The sequence below is a fragment of the Oncorhynchus mykiss genome, chromosome 3, assembly GCF_013265735.2.
Source record: "Oncorhynchus mykiss isolate Arlee chromosome 3, USDA_OmykA_1.1, whole genome shotgun sequence".
Taxonomy (NCBI): domain Eukaryota; kingdom Metazoa; phylum Chordata; class Actinopteri; order Salmoniformes; family Salmonidae; genus Oncorhynchus; species Oncorhynchus mykiss.
The window spans coordinates 57,950,623-57,972,799 of record NC_048567.1 but is presented as its reverse complement, the minus strand read 5'-3'; the positions used below and the strand labels follow the sequence as shown (position 1 = coordinate 57,972,799).

The following is a 22,177-nucleotide window of genomic DNA, read 5'->3' as shown; positions in this document are numbered from 1 at the left end:
ATCACAATTCCAGTGGGTCAGAAGTTTACATACACTAAGTTGACTGTGCCTTTAAAGAGCTTGGAAAATTCCAGAAAATGATGTCATGGCTTTAAAAGCTTCTGATAGGCTAATTGACATAATTTGAGTCAATTGGAGGTGTACCTGTGGATGTATTTCAAGGCCTACCTTCAAACTCAGTGCTTCTTTGCTTGACATCATGGGAAAATCAAAAGATATCAGCCAAAATTGTAGACCTCCACAAGTCTGGTTCATCCTTCATTCCAAACGCCTGAAGGTACCATGTTCATAAACACCATGGGACCACGCAACCGTCATACCTCTCAGGAAGGAGATGCATTATGTTTCCCAGAGATGAACGTACTTTGGTGCGAAAAGTACAAATCAATCCCAGAACAACAGCAAAGGACCTTGTGAAGATAAAGTACAGTAAAATAAGTACTATATCGACATAGCCTGAAAGGCCGCTCACCAAGGAAGAAGCCACTGTTCCAAAACCGCCATAAAAAAGCCAGACTACGGTTTGCAACTGCACATGGGGACAAAGATCGTACTTTTTGGATAAATGTCCTCTGGTCTGATGAAACAAAAAGATAACTGTTTAGCCATAATGACCATCGTTATTTTGGGAGGAAAGGGGGGGAAGGCTTGCAAGCCGAAGAACACCATCCCAACCGTGAAGCACGGGAGGGGGGGGGGGGGGGGAGCATCATGTTGTGGGGTTGCTTTGCTGCAGGAGGGACTGGTGCACTTCACAAAATAGATGGCGTCAAGAGGAAGGAAAATTATGTGGATATATTGAAGCAACATCTCAAGACATCAGTCAGGAAGTTAAAGCTTGGTCGCAAATGGGTCTTCCAAATGGACAATGACCCCAAGCATACTTCCAAAGTTGTGGCAAAATGGCTTAAGGACAACAAGTCAAGGTATTGGAGTGGCCTTCACAAAGCCCTGACCTCAATCCTATAGTATATTTGTGGACAGAACTGAAAAAGCGTGTGAGCAAGGAGGCCTACAAACCTGACTCAGTTACACCAGCTCTGTCAGGAGGAATGGGCCAAATTTCACCCAACTTATTATGGGAATGTTGTGGAAGACTACCCGAAACGTTTGACCCAAGTTAAACAATTTAAAGGCAATGCTACCAGATACTAATTGAATGTATGTAAACTTCTGAAAAACTGAGTTTAAATGGATTTGGCTAAGGTGTATGTCAACCTCTGACTTGAATTGTAGATGTTTATTTTATTGTCACATACACCAGATAGGTACAGTAAAATGTGTTTCTTTACAGGGTCAGTTCTTTAGTTTATTTGCTTACCTTCTACTAGGGACTTGGTTTCTGATCTTTTTTTAAAACTAAGCTTTGGATTGGGAAGTGTGAATAGCATTTCACTCCACCTGCTTGAGTGATGGGGGGGAACTAACTCTGCTTGACAAAGTCCTAAAATTTCAGAAGGATAAAAACAAGGGTTTTGAAATATAATTTTGACCCCGAGGGGTAAAAAAAAAGTGTCCTCCTTTTGGTGCTTTTAGGGTTAATATAAATGCTTAACAGCTCAAATATGTGTACCCATTCATTGCTATGCACTTTTTGCATCTAAAGTAAGATCTCAATGTACTGTGAATGACCTGTAGAGGATACTGTATGGCATGTTTGTTTCCCTACCATTACAGTACTTTACACTATAATTCTGAAGGAAATATGAGATGTATCATGTACTGAGACTAGTAGGCATTTCAAAATATACATTCAACACATACCAACAAAGACAACATTGTCTAAATCTAACAGGTTGAATCCAATATTTCATGATTGACCATTTTACATTGCGATTGAAGACCACCAACTTTACAAAGAAAAAAGCATTTATTTGGCAACATATTTTGAAGTATTTTTTGTTCAGAAAAGGTGAAAACCTAGCAATAATAGACTAACTTTAAAAGAAAAGAGTAGGACACACATTGTTATTAAAGAGCAGAATGATTAGGACAGTGGTTGTTGGAAATATTACTTTACTGTTGTAGGGCAGAACAGAGTGACTGATCCAACAATAACAGCAAATGAGCTGTGTCCCTCACCAGAGTAGCATTCATTAGGGCACAATACATTATTTTATGTAAAAAAAGAAAAAAAAGAAATCAATTTCCTATTGGTCAAGTCCAGGTAGTCCCTTCATGTGCCTGTCCATTTTGTTCAATTTGATGCCTTATGAACATGACCAAAGTTTGTTCACACAGACACAAATGAACCAGAAGTATCAACTGTTGTCTGATGCACATACATACATACACTCAGTTAATATACAAACATTATTTATATAGAGGGGTGAATTGGTAGTAAGTTGGTAGCCTATTTCATGATATCCTTAATGGTGTTGGCACAAACTGCTTAAGCATTCTCCAGCATGGGAACTTTGAAGAGTTCTTATTTTTTAAGGTATTGGCAACAATGTAGTGCACTTTCTACAAAAGCATTAGAATAAAATCCATAATAAGTACAAATATTAATAACCCAAAGCTGACGTTGACTGGCTGATAGTTAATGGCAACACAGAGTGTACTTAAATCTCACTCTCCTCTTATGGTGCCAACTGACCCATATTGCACAGACTAATAGATGTGGCAAAGTTCCATTTCAGTTCCTGTATTTACCAGGAAGTACCCAATAAGTGCCAGCAGGTGGCTCCAAAAACACTGCATGCTAACTGCCACGGGAGTTCTGGTTAGTAAACTTACAACTTCACACCTCAACATCCATCATTCTTAGACTAGGTTCAGGAGTTTTTCCTGACAATGTAAACTGACCCGAAGAAACTCCTGGCCCCCACATGTGCTTTGAATCCTTAGGCCATGAGCCTTCTTGATTGACAATTGCTTTATCCTATTGTAGAGGAAACAATGACAAGTTCAGTCTTAGTCCCCAACTCTTACTAACTCGGAAATCTTTTTTTTTTTTTCATTAAGAAACACAGATTAGTGGTGATGTCCATGACCACATAGACATCAGTGAAAAGCATTGAAATGAGTTTCGCTACATTTCTGTGCTTGACTGAAACAATCCCCATTCACAGATCCATTCCCATTCTAGACAAAAATGTCCCAAGGACCATTCTTGATGAAAATAAATGGTATAATCATAAGTTGATCATAAAGGACAGATCTATTGAGATAGCACAAGATCAAAGCAGACTGAAGTTAGTGTTGGAGGCAGTTTGGTCATTATCAGGGGAGCGGTCAGGCATTGCAGATCAAGTCACAGAGTAGCAGAACAATGGCCACCTTCCATTAAAAACAATAAACAGTCAGGCTATCTAACCTTAAGTTTTAGTTGCAAAAACAGTGGTTGAGAACATGGTAAACACCTGGGTTGGGGTTAATTCCATTTCACTTCTAGAAGTAAACTGAAATTCCAATTTCCCTTATTGAAAAGCAATGAACAAAATTGCTACTGGAATTTTAGTTTTCTTACAGAATTGACAGAATTGAAATGGAACTAACCCCATACCTGCTAAACAAACCTACTATGGCCAGATTAAAAACAAATCTAAAACTTTTGACTCAATGTGAGGATGGATGTTCTGATGTGATTCTGAGCTGGTTGGTTCCTCAGAGTAACAATAGATTGTGGTGTTTTGTGTTGTAAAGGTCTATGTTGGGTTCAGAGTAAACAGCATCGCTCTTTGAAACTCTTCTTGTTCTTATTCTTGTTCTTTCCCTTGCCGTTTTTGTCCTTGTTTTCCGACATCTTCTTGCCTCGCACCTCTCGCATTAGGTCAAAGAATACCTTGAGAATTTAAAATAAACAATGTTGCTAGACACATTTACCTGAACAGACAATTATCAGTCATGGTCCACCACTATTTCTGTATCACTTTATCAACTTGAAAATGGCATATAGAACACAATTGTCTGCAGTAATTACACACACACAGTGACAGTACCTTGTCAACGTTGGCTCGTGTCTTAGCTGATGTCTCTACATACTGCACCCCCCACTCCTCTGCCTTGGCTCGGGCCTCGTCTACAGAGACCTGTCTGCGGTCCTCCAAGTCAGACTTGTTCCCCACAACCAACAGAGGAATCTTATCCTCCTCTGCCTTCACCCGCAGTATCTGCTCCCTGAAACACACATTACAAGCATTACAAATACTTTATCTGGATCCAGAGACAAGCATTGAGGTCAGGTGCAAAGGACAAACATAGGGAAAAGGGAATAGAGGTGTATGGTCTTACAATCAAGAAGTCATGGAAATTATTTCCTAGGTCTATAAATCGCAGGCAAACACACACTCACGCAAATCATAGTTTCCAAGTATTCTGTCACTTCTGTCATAGTGAGTGTTCAGTCTGAATCACATTAGGCTGCCGTCAATGCCATGCTAGGATACATGAGGAGTTAGTCATAGTACCAACCTGAACTCTGCAGTAGCTGTGAAGGACTCGTGTTCTGTGATGGAGAAGACTAGCAGGAAGCCCTCTCCACTCCTGAAGTAGTTGTCTCTGATGGCAGCATAGTCCTCCTGTCCAGCCGTGTCCAGAATGTCGATCTGGACCTCCTCTCCATCTAGCACCACCTTCTTCCTGTAGCTGTCTGCCTTGGTGGGCTCATAGTCCTCCACAAACTAGGAGGAGGAACCACAGAACCGTCAGAACGATTCATCAGTCACGACAGTACATCAGAGTGTAATGTGGAAATAGGCTGGGAGGCATCATCAAGAATATTAGGTATAAGTTAGGTATAAACACAATATTCTACACAATATAGCTTTGAAACATTAACATATGACAAAAAGTAACAAGTATTAGTGATGGGGGGGAAAGTCGATAAAAATAATATCCCGATATTTAACTGACGATATATCGTATAGTTTTGACTATCATATCATGTTTTGCACTAGTTGGCTGTACCTGCACCAAAATTCCAGTTTTTTTCCTTCATAGCTTGTTCTCCATATTATTTTTAAATATGGAGCCAATTTGTTTTCAGCACTTATTTCCATGACTGATCAAAACAAATTTTCTTATGGCTCTCTCTTGTCCCTCTGCAGCAGATATATGGTAAGCAATATGTTAAGAACATTGAATCACAATAAAATCATATCGGCACCTAAGTATCATGATAATATCATATTGCGAGGACCCTGGATATTCCCAGCCCTAACAAGTATGTGTGTTGTGCTCTCACCTCGTCGTACATGAACTGCAGTGTGAGGGCGGACTTGCCCACGCCACCACTCCCCACCATAATGACCTTGTGCAAGGCCAGAGAACTCTGGGTCTTACTCTTACTGGCAGCCATCTCTGGTCTCTGTCACACACCGTCACTATGTCCAAACACTCACTGACACCACCTGTAGAGACAGAAAGTACAACAGTCAGTCAGTGAACACACACAAACAATACAGATAATACACACAGCAACAGTCCTTTGAGCTGTTCTTGTTTATTGATGTTCTGTATTATGTGTAACGCTCGTCGTGGGTGGAAGAAGAGGAGGACCAATGCGCAGCGTGGTAAGTGTCCATATTGTTTTAATAAGAATACTGAACAAAAACAATAAAATGAACAGTCCTGAACGGTGACGCAAAACACAGTACAGAAAATAATCACCCACAAAACACAGGTGGGAAAAGGCTACCTAAGTATGATTCTCAATCAGAGACAAAAAGAGCATAGACTACCCACCCAACTCACGCCCTGACCGTACTAAAACAAAGACGTAACAAAAGAACTAAGGTCAGAACGTGACATTATGTCATTCTGTATTATGTTTCATGTTTTGTGTGGACCCCAGGAAGAGTAGCTGCTGCTTTGGCAACAGCTAATGGGGATCCTAATAAAATACCAAATACACACAGTACACACACACATTGCCCAGTCAATCACAGAGCCTACTAAAACTGATGGTCAACCTGTTTGATGAAAAGCACTCACAAAACCTTACACATAGTTGAACCAAGCTTGTGAAACTAAACTAGCCTACGTTGCAGCCAGTCCCAAACCTCATCCCCACACTGCCAAATAGGCTGGTCATGAATCTCACAGCAGACTTTAATAGCTGGCTTAGTGGGGTTCACCATCTAAAGGGCAATACCACCGATCAAACGCATGCCTACTGTAGGGTGGGATTTTGAACCATGATAAATACCTATTTTAAGGACAGCCTAACTCATAGAAAACCTAAAAGGAAGAGCAGTAAGACACCTTCAGGCCAGGGCAATATATCTGCATACACAGAAAACTGTACAATTGCTTTCAGGTGGATTTTAGTGACGAAGGACATTATGTCAAACTAGTTCAGTGGGTGAAATTATAATATGCTCTGGGCAACTTGATAGCCTTTGATAAAGCAGTTTAATAACATATCGTCTGCAATATATTTTAACAATCATGTTCTTTGAGCTTCAGTGAGAACAGGTTTAGAACTTCTTAGAGCAGTGTTTGAACTGTGAGTTATCAACAGAAAGAGTCATGGAAATAACAGATTATTATTTTTAGGCAACTCTCCTACACACATTGACCACACGAACAAGTGAAGTCATCTCCAAACATTTTAACAACTCCCCTCATACATTCGCTGTAATGATGATTCATTGGAGCTGTAAAAATTAATTGTATTATGTAACATCCTGTGACCTCTCCCTTCACACTGTTGTGAAGGCTTTGTCAAGGATGGGACCAAGCCCTGTCCTTCCTGTTTCTGTGTAGCATAGTAGCCTACTGACACACATCTCTCTCTCCACTCTACCCTTCACTCTAAGGCATGGCCACGGCCAAGCTTAGCTAGTTACCATGTCAACCCCCACCCCACACCTGTACAGGTAAACTCTCATGGACTGATGCACATAAGAAAAATGTTAGTAGGACAATTGCATGGTAACGGAATTACACTGAGACTCAGATTTTCCACTTTAAAATGTATACCAAACAAAAACCATTGATTTCAAAGATATTTTAAGCGAAAAAAAAAATATTCCATTACTGTGGAATTGCCCAGTGGCATCTGTCGACGGATTGTGGGACGTGACGACTAAAGACGAACTTTGTTCCAGCACGCTGATTTTTCATCACTGATCATTTTAGGGAGGGGACATTTAGCCCATAGACTTGCCCAAAACTGGCTGAGAGTTTCTGTTTAGAGGGGTGGAGACTTTGCTGGTCTCCGGTTCTCATCCTGCCTCAGGGGATTTCTGTCTTCGGAAACTCAGAGCTTTCCCAGCTTCCTGGGAAAGTCTTCTTGTCTGATCCTCCATACCAGCAAACCTGTCAGCTCGACATAAACACACTCAAACAGTGTTTCAGTGAGTGTGCATATTACTGTTTGACTGTAAAGTCAAGTCAAATAACTGGCATCCGGGATAGAGAATATATAATCTTGATGGTGAATTTAAAGCAAAAACAACATTTTTTATTACTAAAGAGCAGTGGTTCCCAAACCAGCTGCATACCCCATCTATAGCACCAGGGTCAGTACACTCTCAAATGTTGTTTTTTGCCATCATTGAAAGCCTGCCACACATACACTATACGATACATTTATTAAACATAAGAATGAGTGTGAGTTTTGTCACAACCCGGCTCGTGGGAAGTGACAAAGAGCTCTTATAGGACCAGGGCACACATTATTATAATCAATCATTTTTCTCTTTACACCTTACAGATAAAACTTTATCTGTTCATCGAATATTGTGAATAACTCACCACAGGTTCATGAGAAGGGTGTGCTTGAAAGGATGCACATAACTCTGCAATGTTGGGTTGTATTGGAGAGAGTCTTAAATCATTTCCCACACACATGCGTGCCTGTATTTAGTTTTCATGCTAGCGAGGGCCGAGAATCAACTCTCACATAGGTAAATGGTTGCAAAGGGCATCAGTGTCTTAACAGCACGATTTGCCAAGGCAGGATACTCTGGAGAGCAGCCCGATCCCGAAATCTGGCAGTGGCTTCTGATTAAATACAATTTTCACAGAACCGCTTGTTGCAATTTCGATGAGGCGCTCTTGCTCAGATATCGGTAAGTGGACCCAAACATCACCCAGATAGCTCGTCTCTCAATTTAAAAAAAACGTGTCAATACTTTGCCCCTTGATAACCAGTGCACTTCTGTATGTTGTAAATGGCCACTGCCCATATCATTGCATAGTGTAGAAAATACACAAAAGTTCAGGGGCCTTGCTTTAACAAAGTTAACAATTTTCACTGTAGTGTCCAAAATGTCTTTCAAGCTGTCAGGCATTCCTTTGGCAGCAAGAGCCTCTCGGTGGATGCTACAGTGTACCCAAGTGGTGTCAGGAGCAACTGCTTGCACGCACGTTACCACTCCACTATGTCTCCCTGTCATGGCTTTTGTGCCATCAGTACAGATACCAACACATCTTGACCACCAAGCCCATTTGATGTCACAACGCTGTCCAGTACTTTAAAAATATCCTTTCCTGTTGTCCTGGTTTCCAGTGGTTTGCAGAATAGGATGTCTTCCTTAATTGACCCCCCATAAACGTAATGGACATGTACTAGGAGCTGGGCCAGGCTCACCACGTCTGTATGCGAAGCAGTTATTGTTTCAAAACATCTCCTGCCATGTCACTAATGCATCGTGAAACAGTGTTGTTTGATGAAGGCATTGTCTGTATAGTTTTTTTGGCATTTCCCCCCGGCATTGTCCCAGCCATATCTGCGGCAGCAGGAAAAATTAGGTCCTCCACAATAGTATGGGGCTTGCCTGTCCTAGCCACTCAGTAGCACACCATATAAAACTCTTCTAGCCTCTTCTTATTAATGGTGTCTGTTGCTTTTATACATGTCTTACTACTCGAAAGTCGTCTTAATTCTTGCTCAAAAAACTCCTGTGGCTTATTTTTCTAATTGCCATATTTTGTTTCTAAATGTCTGCGCAAGAGTGAAGGTTTCATCAAGTTGTGAGATAGTACTTTTCCACATATAACACACTGTGGCTGAGGAAAGGCACTGCTCTCAATATAGGTGAACCCCAAATCAATGTAGTTCTCATCATATTTGCGCCTCTTCGATGGTCCAATGCCCATGTCTGTTGTCTGGTGTTTTCCCAGGTAAGGGGGCAGTAGCTCTTCGGCTGCATCATAATCACAACTTTTTTTTTATTCATCAGAATCACAACTGTCAGTGTCCATGCTAGCTGGGCTAACAACAAATGTAGAATTACTGATGCTAGCATTGGATGTGCTCGTGGAAGCGGAATAACTTGTGTTGTCGACAGGTGCAGGTGTAGTACTGCTGGTAGTAGCAGTACTACCAGTAGAGCTGGTATGTGTCTCTCTGGACGCGGGCCTTCATTTTTTTAACCATTTATCAATTTTTGAGCAAACGGAATGAGCAGCAGCTACGTTTGGCTACATACGGACCGTTAGTGGAATTCCAGCGAGAGAGTAAAGGTTAATGTGATTGGATGTTAATTATTTGACTGGGCTACCTGTACTTGACATTGTGTTGTTATTTCGCTGAACACTAGATGGTTTAATTGTATTTTATTTGGCGTACCCCCGACGGCATTGCCCCAGTTTGGGAATACCTGCTGTGGAGTATATCGATTAACAAACCTGGACACTCAACTGTTTTTCCTGCACACTTGCCCACAGCTAAGCTATGATATGTCTGTAGCAGAAAACAAATAGCTTCATGAAGGTAAAACCACTAACTGGGGGGGTGAAGGGAGGAGTGGCCTTATGGGATGCCAGGTCACCCTGGATCTTCCTGTCAAGGAAAAAATGGGTCTGCCCATGTAACATCCTGTCTTTGTTTCTAGAGGCCGACAGAGGCAGACCTGAGTGGACAGGAAGGACACACCGGGTGGCTGCAGGCTGAACCTGCTAAGTGACGAGCTCAGCACTTTAAAACAGGAGGTACAGTAAATGTATTACTTCCATCCAACACACAATGAGACCGAGCAAGAAAAGCAGAACCGCTACACTACCACTCAGCCTAGTTTATCACTCATTCACTTTCAGGTAGGTCTCAATTTAAAATGTTGTACCAATCAATGCTACTGCCTAATATACACTACATTATAGTACTACTACAGTTTCATTGTGGATAACGTCATTGTCATTGTAGGCTCAATGAAGAAGAAAAACGAACATGACTTGTGAATGAGAGGCCCATCGAGAATGAGTCATGGGATCCTCCATTTCCTCTAACTTCAGTGCCAGTCAATGAAGTCTACGCTAAGGTTAAATGGAGGGTGGCCTTGAGTGCCCGTCCCCAACAGAAAACACTGCAAACTACCTGACCTATATATACAACATAGTACAGTAGAGGGTTGTAAGGCTATACAAGGCCTATCTGCATGATCGGTCTGTGTCTGACAGCTAGGAGCTGCTGAAATATAAATGACTAGAGCATACAACCAGGCTGCAGGAATTCATTAGGATTCCCCAGACGATACACTGAGTCAATATAGCAGGCAGAAGGAAGCCTATGTTCTCCAAACAGACGATACAGTGAGTCCATACAGCACAGCCAGGCATCCAATGTTCTCTACTGTCTTCCACCCTTCCACATCCCATACAACAGACAGCACAGTGAGTCCATATAGCGGCAGAGAAGAGCCCATTAGGCAGTCCCATGTTCTCTTCACTGTCTTGGCATCTTCTGACATGGAATAGCCCACAACACAGTGCGACACTGGGAAATTCCTGGCAAAGTCTTTAGCCTCCCACAGCCTATCCAGTAGGCCTATTTATTGCAGTGTAATGTGTAATATGCAGTGTAGGATAGAACCAGGCTTCAGTCAGGTGTCCTCTGCATGTGTACTACTCTGTCCACTACAAATACTTATCTGTAGATCAGTGCATTGTTGGATGAGAAGTGCTTGATCAGGGTGACCTCAAACCCTCTCCACTGCAGAGGCGACAAGGGGGAGGGGAGGGCTGGGGTCAATCAAGGCACATGTCAGGAAAGGAGCTCAGCCCAGGACACTGGGTGGAGGAGGGGCAGGAGGAAGGGACGAGGAGCAGAACAGGTGATTGCTGCTAGAAACATGCCAGTCAGGCAGGATAAAGTCAGGATAAGTCAGGATGCCAGTCAGGATAAAGACAGGATAAGTCAGGATGCCAGTCAGGATAAAGTCAGGTGACAGGCAACATGGTGTACAGGTAACTACAATTAAACAGCAGTCAACCTAACAGAACATTGACTGAAATGATGGGTTTCAGAAGCCAGAGTCAGGTCCATATTATTGTGATAGAGAACATATCCTGCCATTTACACTGACACATCAACAACACACTGACTGAAATAGAAGTATAGTACTGGAAAACAATCTCATTTAATTAAATTAATTCAGATAATGTAACTTCATCAACAACAGATCAGTTATTCATTCAGTTAGTCATGCTACAATATCTTCAACAAATCTTAGTCAGTCCTTCCTTCCTTCCTTAATCATAAAAGTAAGTTGAAGCTATAAAACGTGATGAGTTTCAAAACATGAGCCATGATGCGACCACTATGTTAGCATACTCTGGTAAAGTGTTTAGAATGCAGTTGTCTGGTAGGACTCTTCCTGCCTTCACCTTAAAGGCCAGTTGGGGACTTTCTGAAAAATGTGATGGGGAAAACAGGGGGATCGATGGCCCAGAAAACATCCCCCAGCCAGGCCTCCCTTCCCTTTTCTAAAACCCTGGCTCTCACCCCAAGCCACAGTATATGCACTTCCTCTGGACGAACTCACATCTCACTTCCCTCCAAAACAGTACCAGGACTAGCCAGTTCCTCATCACCTGTTCGGTACATCATGCACTAGGGGCACAGAACCTCCTCACCTGTTCAGCACATCACACACTAGGGGCACAGAACCGATGAGAAAGAGACACACAAAAAGCTATTCTCTTTCTCCTATTTACACAAAGGGAATGGTACGAGCAGCAAGTTCCCTTCTAGTCTTTCTCTAGAATAAGTATGGTAGATAGCTTATGGATTATTGTTGCATTGATTGTGGCCAGAGTGGACTCTACAGTTAAAGTCATGAAGCAGGTGTTTAGGGGAAGGGGATTTCATCTGTAACCTAAGCAGCACCCTGCACAGAGGGAAAGGGAGTTCAGGGGAATACTCACAGACTCTGGGAATGTCCCAATGACCTACTTTCTCCCAAAGTGTAAACTTCTTCACTTCCCTTCACTGATTTAAAAGGAATTGCCTAGTATAAGAAATATGGTTAAACGTCCATGCCTCGACCAGGAAGTAGTGAACGGGTGCACACTTCAGGAGAAAGGAAATATTATTGGGAACCACCCCTTGTTTATCATCAGACGGCTTATGAATAATTGAGACGGAGAGAGGGATTTATTTGTACTTTAATTGCATTTTTGTTCAATGTTTACTTTCTTTAAAGATCATATTTGAAACAGTATTTAAGGTCCATTCAGTTAAAATAAAGATTCTGGGGCTAATTTGTGAGGTAAAGCAGCTCCCCAATCTGAGCTGCCCGACACCCCACAATGCATACTAACCATCCCCAGCAGAGGAACACACAGAGGACTCTTTGACTAATTTGGGCAGCAGGGTGCTAAACTGGGTCTCTGTTTCAAGCCTGATCCAACCACCCTAGTCGCTTAGTAGTATATTCACTCTTCTGAATTCTTAACACCCCTAATTCACTACATTCATAAATGCACTTGTGGAGGGCATTCCCTAGTATTTAAATAGGGAGAATAGATCATATATAAGGGCTGATCTAACACACTTAGATCAGTGTTTATAGGTCTGATAAACAGATTACTGTTTATAGGTCTTATAGGAGCTATACACAATGTTCTTGAATATGTAGAAAATGATGACATCAGAGAGGAGTAGTCTTTCAGTTGGGGTTCAGTACCAGAGGACTGTTTTTTTTTGTCTATCTGGGGATGATTAGGAAAGGGGGGGGGGGGGGGGGGGGTTGACTTATACAGGGGATACAGGGAACCTCCCAGATACTCCCCACCCCCCAATACCATACTGCTACCACACACTCATACAACTCCTAAGCACTCAATCAGCTTTTCTATTTATTCCCTTTCATTTGAGACTCGGGTACATTTCTTGATCTGTAGTACTAATTTACAGCTCACTCTCCATGTTTTCCAAAAAAGAAACTGCATCCTCCTCTCCTAGTTGTCTTGTCCCCATCTCTTAGCTCTATCGGCTAACATTTGTAAGCTGTAGGCCTACTCATCCTCTGAAAGTTTTCAAGGGAAACAAAGCATCCCCACACACACACACACACACAGTGGCCCCTAGGCTCCAGTCAATGGGTTACCATGGAGACAGGGCATGTCCCAGTTCATCTCAAATCCCTCTCAGGGATCAGGGATGCCTGGCTGCCTAGAGTGAAGGATGCAAGGGGGTCTTTGGGATATCCAAAGAGGAGCTTGGAGCTCAACATGGTGGTAGCATAACCAGGAAAAAGATGCTAGCAGATGTTATCTGCTATGCTATATAAACTCAGCAAAAAAAGAAAAGTCCCCTTTTCAGGACCCTGTCTTTCAAAGATAATTTGTCAAAATCCAAAAAACTTCATAGATCTTCATTGTAAAGGGTTTAAACACTGTTTCCCATGCTTGTTCAATGAACCATAAACAATTAATGAACATGCACCTGTGGAACAGTCGTTAAGACACTAACAGCTTACAGACGGTAGGCAATTAAGGTCACAGTTATAAAAACTTAGGACACTAAAGAGGCCCTTCTACTGACTCTGAAAAACACCAAACGAAAGATGCCAAAGGATGTTCCTGCTCATCTGCGTGAATGTGCCTTAGGCATGCTGCAAGGAGGCATGAGGACTGCAGATGTGGCCAGGGCAATAAATTGCAATGTCCGTACTGTGAGACGCCTAAGACAGCGCTACAAAGAGACAGGACGGACAGCTGATCGTCCTCGCAGTGACACACCACGTGTTACAACACGTGTTACAACACCTGCACAGGATCGGTACATACGAACATGACACCTGTGGGACCGGTACAGGATGGCAACAACAACTGCCCGAGTTACACAAGGAACGCACAATCCCTCCATCAGTGCTCAGACTGTCCGCAATAGGCTGAGAGAGGCTGGACTGAGGGCTTGTAGGCCTGTTGTAAGGCAGGTCCTCACCAGACATCACTGGCAACAATGTCGCCTATGGGCACAAACCCACTGTCGCTGGACCAGACAGGATTGGCAAAAAAGTGCTCTTCACTGACGAGTCGCGGTTTTGTCTCACCAGGGGTGATGGTCGGATTCGCGTTTATCGTTGAAGGAATGAGTATTACACCGAGGCGTGTACTCTGGAGCGGGATCGATTTGGAGGTGGAGGGTCCTTCATGGTCTGGGGCGGTGTGTCACAGCATCATCGGACTGAGCTTGTTGTCATAGCAGGCAATCTCAACACTGTGTGTTACAGGGAAGACATCCTCCTCCCTCATGTGGTACCCTTCCTGCAGGCTCATCCTGACATGACTCTCAAGGCATGACAATGCCACCAGCCATACTGCTCGTTCTATGCATGATTTCCTGCAAGACAGGAATGTCAGTGTTCTGCCATGGCCAGCGAAGAGCCCAGATCTCAATACCATTGAGCACGTCTGGGCACTGTTGGATCGGAGGGTGAGGGCTAGGGCCATTCCCTCCAGAAATGTCTGGGAACTTGCAGGTGCCTTGGTGGAAAAGTGGGGTAACATCTCACAGCAAGAACTGACAAATCTGGTGGAGTTCATGAGGAGAAGATGCACTGCAGTACTTAATGCAGCTAGTGGCCACACCAGATACTGACTGTTCATTTTAATTTTGACTCCCCCTTTGTTCAGGGACACATTATTCAATTTCTGTTAGTCACACGTCTGTGGAACTTGTTCAGTTTATGTCTCAGTTGTTGAATCTTCTAATGTTCATACAAATATTTACACATGTTAAGTTTGCTGAAAATAAATGCAGTTGACAGTAAGAGGAGGTTTCTTTTTTTGCTGAGTTTACTGTGCTAGATGCTATGGTATGGTAGATGCTATACTACGGTAGATTATATGCTGTGCTAAATTATATGCTAACAGATGCTTTTATGTGGTGGCCTGGAATCAAACGACAGCAATCAGAGCGATGGCGACGCTCATATCTATCCAACACATCCCACTCACATCCTTCTGACTCAGATGCTATGTGGCCATAGTGGCCTGGAATCAAAACCTGCTAGTCAGAGCAACTGTGATGGCGATAAACATATCAGCCCCTCATCCAACTACTGACACGGTCGGGGCCTTCTAAGCACTGAACAGACCCCAGACCGCTGGCTCTCTGTCTATCTCCCACTACAGCCATATCACGCACTGCTAGTGCAGATAGTACAGCTCTTGCAACATAACCCAACATAACCCACAGTTCCATTACCAGTACCCATAGAGATGACCAGCACTTGACATGAGTGGGAGAATGCCACACATCTGCAGTGGCATGAACTGTAATCAGCCTGAGAGGCCCTCGAAAATCGTCCCCCAGTACAGGCAGGCACAGTCAGAGACACTGACACACACAGCCTGAGCTAGTCAAATGAGATGTAGGCCTACAACCTCAATAGAGCACAAGCAGGCACAGAGAGGCACTAGCATACACAGCGGGCACAGAGAGAGACAGCATAACATACCTAGCCACATGAATGTGATTATTAAGACTTACCTCAACAGAGCACACAGTCAGGGACAGACTGACGGCAGTGTTAGGCCTAGGCTATGAGACCGTGGGACATTGTTGTTCATTGAAAAATTAGAGTAGAATGGTATATGCCTGTGGTAAAGCCTCATCAAGCCTTGTTTCCTAAAAACAGAACACGGCCTTATGTAATATGTACTACAGTAGAGTATGTAAGAGAGGGAGGGGATAAGAATAAACTTTGCAACGACGGTCCGGACCAACCTACTTCAGAATAAGGCCCATGTCTTGAAAATATATATAATGAAAAATGCATAGCTAGCTTCTCTCTGTAGTCTGTACTTAGATGTAAGGCAGAATATAGTCCTGTTTGCATTTGTAGTCATTTTGCTTAGTGTTATTGGTTTTAAAAAGTTAAAAGTTAAACACATAGAATCCATACATTGGATTGCATACCATTTAGGCCTAAGGAGAAAACGTCTGATTCTAATCAAACCCATGTTACTATGGTAGTGAGCTTATGCATTAGGCTTAACTTCATGTGTTAGGAGCACAATCTCAGGGGGACCAGACACCTCCCAGGTCTTGCTGGGACATGCAGTGAGAAAACAAGCATTTCATAAAGACATCCTCGGCTTCAGTCAAAAAGAGACACATGGAAGCAAGAAGAGAAAGCGAGAGTGAGAAAACATGCATTTCGTAAGGACATCCCCAGCTTCAGTCAGAGAGAGCGAGAGAAAGATGTGGAAGGAATGAGAGAACAAAGGGAGAAGGGGAAAGAAGGCCAGATGGATACAAAAACCACAAACTAGCTGGCAGATACATAAGTTAAGCAGGGCCAAAAAGAGAAGTTATGAGAACCCTTTTTCCACATGTAGGCCTACTTTTCCCTTGTCAAAGTCAACAGACTATGAGTGGGTCTGGGCTCTGGGTGAAGTTGAGCAGAGCTGGAGGAGCTTACTCGGTGACAAGCAGGGCTGGGTTGTGGCGAGAGGAGAGCTTCCCTCAGTCCAGCCTCCCTAGAGAGGCCCTGCTTGTGGACATGTTTATGTTTATTGTCCAGGGAGGGTGAAGGGCTGGTACCCACTACCACCCAGACCTGGCTTCAAATACTCTGTATTTGAAATACATTGAGCGTTTGCTTTTGTCTACCTGGAATATCAGGCAGGTGAGGCTTGCAAATTTTGGGACTTTCCCATTGGCTACATTACAACATTACCACCTCCCAGGACTTGCTGGGACATGCAGTGAGAAAACAAGCATTTCGTGAAGACATCCCCGACATCAGTCAAAAAGAAATACGTGCTTTAGTCTACCTGGAATATCAGGCAGGTGGGGCGTGCACCTTTTGGGACTTTTCCATTGACTACATTGCAACAGGCATACTCAAATCAAGCACACCTAAAGTATTTAGAATTTCAAATTGTATTTGAACCCAGGTGTAGCTGGCTCCCACTACTTAAACTCCTCTCTCTTCTCTCCAGTAGGCACAAGGGGCATCCAGCCAACAAGGCATTCATCACCAGGAGGTCACTGATAGGACCTAACTCTCACAACCAAATATACAGCATTGACTCTGACGCAGAGCAGACGATTGATGGCATGATGATCCATCTCTCTTTCTCCGCTCTGAAAATTAGCTTTTCCCAAGTCATATACAATGGCCCTATGTCTGTGCATGTCTAGCCCAACCTCCACCGCCAACATCATTAGTAGACAGTTTTCTTCTTACTCAGATGTCATTACATTCTGAATGAATTTCTAGAAGACAGGACAGGAGGCCAGAGACGGTCAGCTAAAGTCACTAGGAAGATATTTAAATAGTGCATGAGGTTCTCTGTCATGGATCGGAGCAGAAATGTCATCAGGTTAAACTGGAAAGAAAGAACCCTGAAGGAAACCCATTTTTTCCGCTCCCCTGCTATATCAGATAATACTTGTCATATTCTTTCTGACAGCTCCCAGTAACAGGAAATAACCAGAAGGATTACATTTTAAACGAAAGGGCCTTGAGTAGCTCTGAGACAGTCACATAAACATCCACAGCCTGAGTGAGTGTCTTAGGGCTCGGAGAGAGAGAAAGAATTCAGGGTCAGTCCAGTACCAATCTCAGGACCTTTCTCCACAGAAACAAAGATTCTGACAGTCCTTCACAATCAGTGAGGGAAATAAAGCAGTCTCACTGAGACAGAACAGCATCAGAAAGTCAAGGCCTTGCATGCCACTTTTTTCTCATCTGCGAAAGCATTCATTTATGACCACCATGCATACCCTAGCCTAGACCATTACCCATTAATAATCCTTGTCATAAGACATTCCGAATCTCTCAGAACTTCACTTAACAAAAGTCTGACGACTTTAATGGGTTATAAACAAAACTGTTTATTCAGTTAGGGACAAAGACACCTGACACGAACACCAGCTGTGGGAAGGAGAATGTGAATGCCTTCACATTCAGTCAGACACACTGGTCTGGTCGTCTGAAGTTAAACTTAAAAAAAGATGTGAATTAAGACTAGACAGGACTCCTGCTGTAGAAAGTCATGTTATCTTATTAAGGGGACCTAAATGAGGATCTGATAGGACGGTCTCTACATTCTGCCTTCAAAGACAGAAGAATGCTCTGAATAAAACCTTATTTTGGGTGCCCTTCTGAAACTTAAAAGAGCACAAGGAAGGGAAAGCACAAGGCAACACCAGCTGTACAAAACAGGCCTATGTTTACATATGGAATATCTAGGCTACTACACTTCGGAATCATTCATCTCCTTGTGATTCCCTTGATTTGATTCCCTTGATTTTGAAATGATTATTTCCTGTATTATTTTTTGCAATATTGTCAGGAATGTGTAACAGCCAACAACAACTGGTCCAGTTGATGGAGGATATACTGTAGTCAGCAGTTTCACTTAACAGGGTAAATGTTACGGTTAACTGGCTGCACTTCAGAGTCCAATGTGGCACTACCACATGACAGAACAGAGGAACACATAATATAGTCAAAATGGGTGGGTTTTGTCCATGCTCTATTCCTCAAGAGAGAGAATGAAACTAGGCTTGGTCCACCCTGAGGCACAGAGAGCTTAATATGGGGATGTTACTATTACACAGCTCACTGGCTGTGCCTGAACACCCATACTTACATCCTAAATAATAGTCTGTTTGAGTATGCTTGAGGGAAAAAAAGTTTACTAGTATGTGACAATTTGAAAATCGAGTATACTTTAAATGCCGGGATGTCATACTCATTTCATTTTGACAACAGCTGATCAATTAGATATGGTGATGCGCTACCGAAATCAACAAATAGCGGGAAACAACGCAATCATGCATGATACATTCTCAGTATGTGAAAATAGAATGTTTAATAGTATACAACATTTCGAAAATCGAGTATGGTTTAAATGCCAGGATGTTAGACACTTTTCCACAGTGCATTGGAAGAGTTGGGCTGCGAATGATAGGTTCTAGTTCTCTTCAAGTAGCCAAACTAGGCTACTTAACTGGGAAGGTGCCCAAAGCTTCTGTGGTGGTGTTCAAATTAAAATGATCACGAGTATTGCATCGTAGGCTACAACACTCTTAGACAAACGGTTTCCAAAAGGGTTCGTTGACTGGTCCCATAGGAGAACCCTTTGAATAACCTTCTTTGGCTCCAGGTAGAACTCTTTTGGGTTCCATGTAGAACCATCTGTAGAAAGGGTTCTACATGGAAAGAAAAGGCTTCTATATGGGACCAAATAAGGTTATTCAAAGGGTTCTCCTATGGGACCAGCCGAAGAACCCTTTTCTAGACAGCACCTTTTTTTCTAAGAGTATACATATTTGATAAGTATTTTTTATATATTTTTCCCCCTAAGTGGATTTCTGTTTTCTCACTGAAAAGTGTTTCTTGTTCTCTTGGTCTTTGTCAGAGCTTTTAAACTAAATACTAAACCATCTTTTGATTTCTGAATGTGTCGGCACCGGGGACTCGGTATGTAGCTGCTGTATTGATGTCATGGTAATCATGCCTTTTGATTTGAACATATGGATTGTTTTAATTTTGTAGGCGTGGCTACCTATTTAATTATTGCATTTATGGATCAAGCCTTAGCAGTCATTCTCGTTCTCAATGATGAGTGCTTTAGTTTATTATGTTGCTGACCAGCGGTTCTGAACTTGTGATGCACCTGACTCCATGTTTTTCTGTGCAATAGCCTTTTGATTTGAACATTTGGTGTGTACTCGGCTATTTTTATTTCATTTACACTGAGTATACCAAACATTAGGAACACCTTCCTAATGTTGAGTTGCAAGGCCAGTGTCTTATGTTAACTTATTACAGCACAGTACGGTCAGAATGCTGGAGAGAGAGGAAAGTGTGTGTGTGTGTGTGTGTGTGTGTGTGTGTGTGTGTGTGTGTGTGTGTGTGTGTGTGTGCCCCTCCCACACCCTGGTGATAAGGGTGATGTAACTGTTCCACACCATACAGCCCATGTCTGTCATGTCATGTGATAAAGGCCATATAAAGGTTACACCCAACTTGAAGAACAACAGTAAGAAGTAACAAAATAATGGGCATGCTGTATCCAATTAAAACAAAAAGGCAATATTTAAGTCATTTATAAACTTCATAAAGGCCACATGACATGATTGTTGCTGAGCATAACCAGGAAGGATCTGCGTTATTAGCCTACATGTTTCAAAAATAAAGATTTAAACACCAAAAAGAATTCAGTCTAAATACTCTGCATCGGTTTTGGTAACAAATGAAAATGCCATTACTTATAGGCCTAAGTAGCCTTGCTCTGTTGACCTGGTGAACAATTTTGACAGGGCAGTACATACATGTCATTCCTGTTTTTAAGAGACAAGATACTAACCCATGCATGATAAATGTGTCCTAAAGTACAGACAATATATTATGGGAAAAGACAGTTTTGCTTATCGATCAGATTTGACTAAAACACACATTTTTCTGAGCTACCTTGGGTGTGGCAACCTCATTAGACATCTGTAAAAACAATGTATGAATGGTACAAAACCATGTCGGCAGCACAGTGTTGTTTACATGCATAAGGCAAATGTGGAACAAGATGTGAAGTATCCTTCCATGTATATTCTCTGGTTGATGTGGTCCCAAAGTCATAGTAGCCTGTTTTAACAGTGTAATTACCCACAAAATGGTCTGTTGGGATAATCAATGGTGGGAGAGGTAAATGAAACATTGTATCTGGGGAAGCCAGCTGCCTAAGACACTCTTACTGTATCTAATATGTGGCCTACTGTATCTAAAGGAAACATATTTATACAAATATATATATTTGTCTTGTTAAACACATCGACAAGTGTGTAACCTGTACAAGTGTGTGGTGTGAAATTGAAATGTGTTTTTTTTTATGTGTGTGGCTCATGGCCAGGGATCAGATTAAATACTTGGATTAAAATATGATTGAAATTACATTCAGCCAAAACAGCTGACTAAAAGATAATAAATAAACATACGAAAAGATCGCAGTGATACAGTAGCCTAGCCTAATCATCAATGATCGTTGTTTTGGCCTTGATACAAGAACAACATTATAGCAACATTGTTGTTTTACTAGTCCATAATACCGCCGAGTGCAACAATGTATAAAAATACTGATGGTCTCTAAAGGACTTCTATTATCATCGTGCCACATCCCCGTTACTGCCTCGGGGAGTGTGCTTTCAATTGGATAAGTGCAACTGGTAAAGGCCCTACCACTATTTGGAATAATTGTATTATGGTCGTTTCAAACATAAGTCACAAATGTGGGCATTTATTCCCATAGTCTGCAAATCTATAGGATTTTAGTTAGGGAAGGAAGGAAGGGAGGGAAAACCTGCCTCGACTGGTAGGTAGTCTCACCCTGAAAGAACAGAGACGTAGTAGCCCTATAGCTACATATAAATGCTCTGTAATAAATATACATTTATTTATTAGATATTTTTGAAAGCTTACCAAAGCAAGATTTTGACGTTTCCCCTTTCTTGCTGCTATCTTGATGAGTGCATTAATGGTGAATAGCGAGGCATAGGGCTGCCGAGTTCCACTGTTCCAACACAAACCGACCGTCCGCTGCAACTCAAAACCCCACCTTCCGGACATACAGGGAGGAAGAAGCCCGACAGGATATGATGTCAACAACAGCTCACTTGCGCTGGCACTCCAAATGGCCCCGTCATAATATCGTCCAAATGGATCCTTCCTTTCCTCCTTACTTTAAGTAGTATGCTCATCTCTGATCAGGAGTGACATGGAACGATGAAAGTTATGGGATAAATCTCTCCTTTCACCAATCCATCTGTGTTAGGTCAGTGAGCTACTTTAAAAAGCGAGGGGTTCGTTTGAAAGCATTTGAATAGGAACACTGCACCTAGTATGAATACTGATCTTCATACATAGGCCTATTTGTCTTTCGTTTGTGTAAATGTATGAACACAGAATCAGTTATCAGTTATATTTTGTCTGGTTTTCTTTATGGATTACATTTGACAGATGTTTAAATAAGATGTGTAGGATGTTTT

General features: G+C 42.3%; 1 protein-coding gene across 1 annotated transcript; it reads right to left on the bottom strand.

The window, feature by feature from the left end:
• Window positions 1–2,960: 2,960 nt before the first annotated feature.
• On the bottom strand, window positions 2,961–21,701 carry ralb (Ras-related protein Ral-B). Its single transcript, NM_001165088.2, is given in 5 exon segments — window positions 2,961–3,787; window positions 3,945–4,122; window positions 4,417–4,625; window positions 5,189–5,354; window positions 21,612–21,701. Coding segments are annotated over 4 exon segments (627 nt in total). The 5' UTR covers window positions 5,303–5,354; window positions 21,612–21,701; the 3' UTR covers window positions 2,961–3,661.
• Window positions 21,702–22,177: the final 476 nt, after the last annotated feature.